The sequence below is a fragment of the Xiphophorus couchianus genome, chromosome 18, assembly GCF_001444195.1.
Source record: "Xiphophorus couchianus chromosome 18, X_couchianus-1.0, whole genome shotgun sequence".
NCBI lineage: Eukaryota > Metazoa > Chordata > Actinopteri > Cyprinodontiformes > Poeciliidae > Xiphophorus > Xiphophorus couchianus.
Window position 1 is genome coordinate 27,821,391 of NC_040245.1, and position 10,268 is coordinate 27,831,658.

At 41.3% G+C, this 10,268-nt stretch overlaps 1 protein-coding gene across 2 annotated transcripts in view; it reads right to left on the reverse strand.

Moving 5' to 3' along the window:
* traf4a (tnf receptor-associated factor 4a) overlaps positions 1–10,179 on the reverse strand; it is a 44,385-nt gene extending 34,206 nt beyond the window's left edge. Inside the window, exons 1-2 of one of the 2 annotated variants that reach the window (XM_028045463.1) lie at positions 9,873–10,179; positions 9,087–9,706 (exon numbers count right to left, since the gene is read on the reverse strand). In XM_028045463.1, the coding sequence (XP_027901264.1) occupies positions 9,087–9,229 (143 nt within the window). In that variant the 5' untranslated portion in view covers positions 9,230–9,706; positions 9,873–10,179. Of the gene's footprint in view, positions 1–9,086 lie in introns of both variants that reach the window. The other variant, XM_028045464.1, reaches the window with a different exon arrangement.
* Positions 10,180–10,268: the final 89 nt, after the last annotated feature.

A 10,268-nucleotide genomic window follows, 5' to 3' on the forward strand; every position in this document is an offset into this window, starting at 1 on the left:
TCTAGTATCTCTTTATCTACAATTTTTTAAAATTCAGAAATCAGGAACAGATTTGTTGGTGACAAAATCCAACTCTAGATATGTGTCGTCAGGGTACAGTTTGTAAATCTGCCAGCAGCAACCCAGGCAAGTTGATGCCAAAGCTTCAAGCTAACGGCTAGCCGAAGCGGGTGATGGACCGAAACAGAAAAACTACTTTTACATCAAACGGTTGCTCTGGAAACACTTGTTCTACATCTTTTAACAACACGTTCTGTTCTCCCAACTTGTTTCACAGGGAGGCTCATTGGTGCTGCACCAGCTCAGTTGGATTTCCAGAGAAAATAATCGGCAGTCTCTGCAACCAGTGCCAACATGTACCCAGTTTATGCTTTGGTTGCTGCCGGCCTCAAACCAACTTTGACATCTGTGACCAATTAATTTGGATTTAAGCCAAAAAAATACGCCATGAGAAATTGGGAGGAATCTTTTTAACCATTACAAAAATTCACAATTATACCTTTAAGTTCGAGATGAATCAATCTGCTGAAAACTACAAAAAACAGTAAGCAGAATAAAAACGCTTTTCAGTCTAGGCTTTAAAGTACAATGTCCTCCTGGGGAATTTTTGTTTTCTTTACCTTCAGTATTAATAAAGTACTATTAAATTTTAGAGATTTTACACAAGGCAAAGCTAAAAACAAAAGACTTAACCAATAAATATGCTCAAGACAAACAAGACACCTTGAACTGCCTCCTAATTGTATAACACAGTAAACTTTATGGGGACAAATCAGAAAACATCTGGAGAACTGGCTCAACCCGTCAGATGTGTTTAGTATCAATTGATTAAAAACTAAACAAAACGAACTAAAAATAGCCTGACTCGTCTTCTTCCGTAAGCTTTTCATTGCATGTAATGTGAAACAAATCTATGTCATCCAGGTGTAAAGACTGACTCACATTCTTCCTGTAAACCACTAACTGCCTTCATTATGCCTACTTACAGCAAACGGCAGAGGCTGCAAGTATTTCCATGTAGACTCCAGAGCCGCGAGTGGCTCTTCGGACCATCCAAAATGGCTCTCGATAACTTTGGCTAGCAATAACAAAGAACTAACTAATGGTTTTAAACTTAGATATAATAACTAATACAGCTTACAGAAGCTTCTCAATCAGTAATTAGACTGAATTTCCACAACAGAATGTCGTGGAAATTAACAGCAATATTTTTTAGATCGACTTCTCTTGTCATTGGGTTGAAAAATTTGCTCTATAGATATATATATATATATATATAGATGTATATATACACATCTATATATATCAACAGATGTTGATATTTCTGGAAAATTATATATATATATAATTTTATAATTATAAAATTATATAAATTTTATAATAATTTCTGGAAAATTATATATATATATATATATATATATATATATATATATATATATATATATATATATATATATATATAATTTTCCAGAAATATCAACATCCCGCAAAAGAAAATGCTTAGGTTAATATTTTAAAACCTAAAATTAGTAGTAAAATGGTGCTCCTTTTAAAAATGACAACAGAATCCCCATGGTAGATATTTAGTAAAGATTATAGGCCGTCTTTTTTTTCCACCCCGAAAAGTAACGCAACATTTGTGGCTCTAAATGAGTTTTTATTGTCTGGACCGAGGGCAAAAACGGTTCTTTGGACTGTCAAGGTTCACACAGAGCAAAATCTGAGTCTGACATGAAGGTTTTGTCAATTTTGTGTGAGGTTGCTCTCATTCGTTCACATCCGAGGCAGGAGAGGGCTGGCATTGGCCATCGCTCTTGTGTTCGGAGCGTCTCTGCAGCTGTGTGAAATATTTGGGTTTGTTTTCTCTCATCAATGCAGCTGCATCTTTGAAGCCTCTCTGCTTCCTCTCAGGAGACAATCATCTAATCCCAAAGCTGGCCGGTCTACATCTGCCAGTCTCTGGAGTATATGTCGGTGAGTCCAGAAAGGCTTTAGCAAAGTTTTACATCGAAGGCCTTCAAAACCGACGCAAGCTACTAGCATTAAAACACACAAATTCGACAGCTAGAGCTACAAAACGCAGAAAAAGAATATTTAGAGGAGGTTTGAAAACGTTTCAGGATACGCAAATAAATTACATTAAAGACCTATGTTGGAAAACCTTGAGATATTCCAGACTTTTTAAGGTACATCGTCGAGATGAGTTAATTCTGCGAAAAGCCAGTTTTTATCCCAGAAAAAGCTGAGAAGAGTTTGCTTATGAGAAATGCAGAGGCATGGAAACAAAAGGTCACATTGAGCACAACGGTTCAGATAGAAAAACTGGCAAGAAAAAAACCCTCCATTTTAAACAAGATGCTGCAGGTTCAGTTTTTTTTTCAAACTAAACGAGGGTAACTGAAATAAACATCCACTCCCAAACTCCATAAAACCCTGTAATCTGGAGATGTTTCCGGTTGTTTCTCTGGACTTTCTCTCAAAACAAACGGACTATTTTTGGCTCCAAGTTATATATTAAAGAACTTCATAGAAAAAGAAATGATAGCCGTGAAACATGATGACATTAAATGCAAATAAGTTGCTCCAAATCAAGCCCTTAAAGCTGAAACTGAGTGAACTTTTATGCTATTTTGGCTGCAGTTCAGAAAGTAAACATCAACGGAACGTTGCAGTGCAAAGTCCATTCAGTCTGCTGACATTATAGAAGCGTTCCCCTCTTTAACTTTACAGGTAAATTAAGGCTTCTTGAAGGAAAAAGATGCCCACTTATCTTAAAACCTCTTTTCCTCAAACAAGCACCGCTCTGTTCCCAAACCTCTCTGATCTCTGCATGTGTCTGTCGCTGCATTGACTGCGCTGAGATTTACTGGGCCACTTCCAGCTCTGTCGTCCCGATGTGCAGAACGGAGGCCCAAAAAGCCTCTCTGTGACAGAGAAGGACAGAGCTCTCCGGATCTGGACTTTGGACGCCCGAGGACACCTGCAGAGGCTCTGTGCGTCTCTGTGAGGACAGGGAGGGATGAGAAGGCTGCCTTTCATCAGCCCTCCTTGGCGCTGCCGCCATTTAGACACAGATACCCACTGAGATTCAAAAGCCCAGCTGCCTCGAAGTGGCAGACGTCTACACAACACCGGGCGCTGATGAAACACAAACTCCATTCAGGCACTTCGAGAAAACGCCCAAACAACGTTTCCGCACAGCACTTTGGTGTGTGAGGAAGAGGAGCTATCGTCTCCTTATTTGGTTCATTTGAGGTTTCATTCAGCAAATTTGGACTTGTGTTGGATGTTCATGTGGTTAATTTTGATTTAACAGTCATAAACAAATAGTCACACCCCCACCAATAGCTGGCTGAACGCCTTTTAGAAAGTAGCGCCTGAACCGCAAGCGTCTTAGAGCTGCAAACCAGCTTCTGGAGAAGTTGTGACTCGATTTTTGAGGGGGATTTGTAGAAACGGGTTGGTTTCCTTATCCAAGAATGGCTTCCAGGTGCAGTTCATTTGTTCTTAATCTAGTTAAGAACAAATGAACATAGATATGACAGACAGAAAACATAGATATCCAGAAAGATATATAGAGACAGAACAGAAATATTGACATTTAGAAAGGCACATAGACAGAGATAAAGACAGCTAGAATGACAGGAAAACAGACAGACAGCCAGAAAGATGGATCGACAAACAGATAAACTGTTATCTGTAATTTTGACACAGTGGGAGGTTACATAAAATCCAAAATTGAAATGAATTAACCTAATTGCTGTTTTCAAGTGGATTATGTCCATCTCTTGTATCATCATTCATTCAACTGAACTCTGTATGCAAACTTCTGATCAGAACTGTTGTAACTCTGGCACTGTCAACCTGGAGCTCATTTTATGCTTTTTAAGAGAGTTTGAACAAATTAAAAGAAAATCTCATCTAAACAAAACCAGTTCATCCCATTTCATTTATTACACAGACACTGAAATATAGAGGCAGAAGAAGGAAAGAACAAGCAGTTTTTTTTTTTCCATCTGCGTACCTCTAACACCAGAACATGGAAGAAGCATGAGTGATGGATGCAAACGTTGCACCGCATGTAAGACCAGCTGCAAAGTTAAAACATGAAACTGAATCTTCCACTTATTCCAGGTCAGAGGGCGACTGAGGCATAAGAAAAGTTCCTAGTGTCTCAGTGCACAAAAAGTCAGCAGTAGCTGAGCGACCCAATTCCGTCCCCCGTCCAGACCTTCGCACCCACAACGGGCACCGCTGTCACACCGCGTCTCTGTCGAACCCAGCGTATATGGCCCGGAGCTAAGCCCGGCTATTAAGCATCGATTGTCCTTTATTTAGCAAGGCAGAGGAGCTAAAACAAAGGCCCGCCCCTGACGAGCGCTGAAGCATGTGACTCATATTTGAAGCAGGGAGGCAGACCCGCTCTTACCCCACAACTCTCCCTGGGAGCGGGGGCAGCCTGCAGGACTGCTGCTGCTGCACATTCCTCTCCACTCTGCTCCGGGAGGAAACGCCGTCCATTAGCATTACATGCTAACGGAGGCGTGCGAACACGGAGAAACCACTCACGTGCTGCCTCCCGAGACCCAATCAAGCTAAACATCAGCTAAAAAAAAAAAAAAAAAAAAAAGTTATTCTTTAGCATTTTGAAGCTGGAACTAAGTTGAAAATACGTTATTTTTAAGTGATATGAGTTTCAGAATGTACTCCAAACTACAGGGACTTTGTGTCATGTAATAAACTGAATGAGAGCTAAAGCAAATATAGCACTTTAACCTTTTCACATTCTGGCAAATATAAACCATTAATTTTAGATTGTTGTTTTTTTTAATGATTTTCTGAGATAGACCAACATAAAAGTAGTGTATAATTATGAAATGGCAACAAGGATGCAGGCATTTCAACTTTTTTTTTTTTTTTTTACAAGCTCTTTGGCCCTGCCGAAGAAAAACGCAAATTCCCAAATGTAAGGTTGTAACATGGAAGAAATGTTAAAAAGGCTTATGAAAACAAGTGCACAATCAGTTGCACGTGTGAAAGTTTCCTGACTGGGTTGGCAGGCCTGGACTGGTTGTGACACAACCTTTAATAGTTAGTGGGAAAGAGGTTCAACTCGTGCTTGCACAATGGGCACGGCATTAGCCAACTACTGTCTGTCAGTCTCAATAAACCTGAGCTCCGCTCACAATGGGCGCTCCCCGGCTCAATGACCTCGACCGGCACACTTCGTTAATTAAAGAGGTGAAAACGAAGGCGGCCGAGTGGATCTGTCAGCGCCCACGAGTTTGCTGCCGTTATTGATGTTTATTTGCTTTTAATACGTTGGCGAAGTGAACCAGGAAATACAATGTTAAAGCAACTATCACTGATTTTCTTATTGATGTTTTCAACCTGTTTATTGCTACTAAATGACAGTGGAAGAAAGACTTTCAGCTGTGGTCAGAGACTTTCAAGCCATCTTCCGTTCTGTCACACACCAAGATTTTCTGTTCCTCATAAATTCTCACTCCAGTAGATCCACGTATACAATAGACATCTACATGACGTCTGTCATGAAACATGTTGGAGACCTTTAGGAAGTCTGAGTTCAGGTAAGTATCTATTTTTCTACAATAAACACAAAGAGACTATTGTTTTATTGTGATGCTGACTGTCCTAAGCTAGCGCTAAGCTAGCATGACCATTGCCTTTCTACGCAATTCCGCTGGAGTCTCATCTCCCTTTACTGGGATTTCTCCCATTGAGCTTGAGTTCCCTGGTGAACATAAGGCTTCCTGATGACTCAAACTTCACCTCAACTTTTGGCACTGTCAGCTGGCTAATCATTACACAAGTGATGATCAAAACATTAGCAATGAGATTAAATTGAAAACTTCATCAGATTCCATGCCTCTAGGAAACAATCGTTTCTCAATCTGTATGAGGGTCTGGACTTCGTACAGAGGGTCCGGACCCTCTGTATGAGCAAAATGTAGGTTTTTACCAGGCTAGTGCTAAGATGCAAAAGACAGTTTAAAATGTCAAATTTGCAATTATACTGTGACTACCTTCTTTAAATGCATCGTGGGAAACTGAACTACACAGACACAATACTACTTCGCACACTATTGGCTGCCATTTACAAAGCAACCAATGCAGGAGCGTCATTTATTTTCCTTGTCATCAATTGGCTGGAGCGACAAAAGCGAAGATAAGACAGACTGTAGACGTTAGCTTCTGCAGTAGTGCTAGAATGATTTCCACCTTGTGTATTAATGCATATTAAAACATATTTGGTGTTTGAACTATTCAAATACGCAGTTATTAGTGTCTTTAGACAGGGTCTTATGTATTTGAGGATTTCCAGTTTTTGTGAGTGGTTGTGCTCCCTAACAAGAATACCACAGCTGGTCTGATTAGTGCATCCCTAGGCAGTAGTAGGAGTTTGCCCAATTTTGCTGCTCAAAGACAGTTCTAATCGGTAGTGAGGCCAAGATAGAGTTTTGCATTGTAATCAAAAAGTGTTACACACGTCTCACCAAATCATTGCTTCTTTAGGTCGTGTCATCCTCTGTTGCGACGCCCCACAGCAGCACAACTTCTATATACTAAAACTTTGCAAAGTTATGAAACTGTAACTTCAGTCGGTGTGTGGGAGGAGAAAATGGACCGTAGTCCAGAGGAGGAGGCGCATGGAGGCGAGCAGGATGATGCAGACAAAGAGTCGGGCAAAACTCATTGATCAGGAAAAAAAAAGCAAAAGAAAACTCTTCCTCCCTCGCTCTCGCTGGTTCTTTCACTTCTGCTTCACGATGCTGCTGTTTAATAAACAAGAGGAGGCTTCCTGATGACTCAAAAACCACTGCAGACTGGGAACTCACGACCGGATAATGTATTCACAGCGTCACTCCACCGGCAGACGCACTTGCTCAGAATTATCACCAAACATGATCTTCCTGTTTTTCTTAAAAGACAGTGGGGAGTTTAAGAAAAGTTTTGTTTGCTGATGAGCTTTTTTTCTTCATGTTGCACCAAGTCAAAACCGAAAACATTACGATATTCAGCTTTAGTGAAGTTGAAATGACACTACAGATCATTTGCATCAAAATGCTCTCTCAATAATTTTCCAGACTCAAATATTCAGACTTCTCTGCCAAGTATTTAGCCTATTAGTAGATTATAAAGTAAAAAGTATTTAAAAAATAGAAAAAGAAAACAAGAATTACAAATAAAATGTCAAATTTAACATCCATCAGTTCTGTAAACATCCGGTTTATGTTTTCTAGGCTAATCCTTTTAATTGATCACTGGCAGTCAGATATGAGTCAGCACAGGTGAGGTCCATGACTCAGTTGGTGGTATCTCCCTATGTATTATGCAGAACTTATCATTTTGTTTAAAGTGAAAGAGCTTCCTAAAGTGGAATTCAAAGTTAAAGTAATTAACTGAATCAGGAGATAGCGATTTGTTAGAATTTCCTTTCATACGTCAGCACTCATTCAATAAAAACAACTTGTAGACACTTAAAGTACAACTCTACGATCAAGTGTTCTCTTAATAAAGACTTTGTTATCCGAGTGGATGCTAATGACATTAATAACGTTGTTCGATGCCCTGTGGTTCGTTCAGGCTGCAAAAGAGCGAGAGAGAGCAAGACTTCATTAGAGTTTTCTATCTGTATTTGTTATGGAGCTTGTTAAATTGCGAAGACATTTTCATATGTCAAAGATAAGGTCAGGTTTTCAAAATTATCCAAAGCAGTGACAACTATTTTAGCAATTCTAGCTGAATTAGTCTTGCTATTAAACATAGTGTGTCATACTCTAGAGCTATCTTAAGACCGCACGTTCAGAGTCTTTGGTTTTGATTCGGATTAAATTAGAGGTTTTGACTACAACACTACAAAACGCTAAATACCTTAAACTGTCAAACTTTGTAATCATTCTTTGTAATTTTATGAAGAAAATTACAAAGAAAATTTAAGTCAAGTTTTGTTTTAGAGCAGCTGTTCTCTCACAACCGCAAACTTCTGCTTTTCATGAGTAAAAAAAACCCTAAATGTCCTTGTGTCAGCCAAAATCTGTATCTACAGGTCAGAGCCTGAACCGCAAAACTCAAACTCAAAAATTTGGTTTCTGGGAAAAGAAGATTTGACTCTAACCACAACAAAGTCGTGCTTTTCCAAGAGTTTTTAAAGAGACCGAACCGAGCCTTCATGCAAGGAGAGAGGGGGTGAAAAAATAAGCCTTTAAAACCTCCATAAAGACAAACAAGGAGTCACATGTGCTCCATCTATAGCAGAGACGTGCTGATGGACTGATGTAGCGGATTAATGTGAAAAGGGACACGTGAACTACACGGCTCTAGTTCTAGGCGTAATGCGAGTCTCCTTTAAGTGTAGAGAGATAATTGTTGACGGTGCCATCTTAAAACTGTTCAAACAAAGGCTGTCTTTGTAGGAGTCTTAAAACAGACTTCAGTGTGGAGCAGATTAGGAGGGTGAGGAGGTCTCTTGTAGTCATGACCCCAAAGTGAAAGGTCCCCTCAGAGTGGCCCCCGCTGACTCCCCCCTCCTGAAGAGAAAAGATCTTGTCTAATTTCAGACACAGGGACTACTAACTGAGACATCCTTTGCGAGGGATGAGGACACAGGGGCCCTCTGCAGGACACCAGCACCACAACAAGAGAGCTGCAAACTCCAGAATCACCTCAACCTACAGATTATATTGGCAGAAATAAAAACCCCGGCCTGCAGCAGCGCACAATAACTCAGAAAAATAGCTTATTCCAGCTATTTTGCACATGTGGAAAAACAAAAATCAATCAAAAAAAAAAAAAAAATAGAGTGAAATTACAGTCGGTTGCTTGCTCACCAGGCCTCGGGTTGTCCAGATGCTTTGTGCAGCAGAAGCACAAAAGACTAACTATAAAAATAGGTGAGCAGGACACACCTTCACGAGCTTTTATTTACCCAGGCTCGCGCCAAACAGAAGCAGGGTACAATATCACCTGCAGATAACTGGATATATATATATATATATCTGTATATATATATATATTTCTACACACACACACACAGGCTATATACACACACACGGAGACCCTACCTGAGGAATTCTTGCAGACAGGTGTCACAGAACCGGTGTCCACAGGTGGACACTTGGACGGGCTCCCGCATCGCCTTGCTGCAGAGCGGACACTGGAAGCGTCTCTTCGGCTTCTCCAGGAACTTGTAGTCGAAGCCGGGCATGTCTGCGGGGCTCGCGGTCGCTTTTTATCCCTCTCTCGGGGCCTTCGGGTTAAAAAAAAAATGATACAGCTGATGCCCTCTTGTTTTGTTTTTCCCTTCTGGGAGCAGGGAGCTGTTTTGGGGCCGTTTAAGGCGGAGAGCAGCTCACGTCAAAGCTACGGAGCACTCGTCCTCCGCCGCCGCTCCTTCCCGATAGAGGACAGCCGCAGCAGCAGGAACGATACCTCCCCTCCGCTGGGTTTGTTTTGACCGGCTGGGCCGCTCTCTTGACTGCGCTGCGTGCAGGACTGACACACTGAACACAATGCATTACCCTCACCGTCTGTTTAGGTGCACACGCAGCTCCTCCTCCGCCTCTTCCTCCTCCTCCAAGCGGGAGGAGTCGCCCTGTACCTCCGCTGCCTCTCCTCTCCAGGATCTTTAATTAGACTTTTTTTGGTTCACATTCACCCGACGTCCAGGGTCATATACGCTCACCTGTGAGAAAACGTAGCAAAAAAAGGTGAGAGATTATACATAAAAAGCAGGGTTTTGACTTAAATACATCTGAGCAGACTTTAAAGAGGGACAACTACGCCCTCTGGTGGCGGATAAATGCACAAACTAAATATTAATCTTTGTGATTTCTGTTAAAATCCAGCACCTGTGCGCCTTAAATCCCCTCCAGCTGACATTGCTACAGCGGATTTAAAACACGAACACCGCAGATGTGAGGTGGAGGAACAGAGGCAGACCAGCGCTCAACCCCACACATCTGGATCTTCTTTCACCTGCTGCATTGGCTCTGGATTACATCACCATTACATCACCGGGACAAGGACAACAATGGCAGCGGGGCCATGTCCCCACAAAAAGAAGGTGTCTCCGAGGAGTAACATGATCCTGATAGCTGGGAGAAACAATTCATATTTTTCACCTTTGTCGTATTAGGACAGGGCCGTGCAGAGACCTTTGGAGGGGCAGGGGCTCAAAGTTAAAAAAGGGGCACATTGACCAAAAACACCATACAACAACATAGCAAGAACCATATTGATCAAGA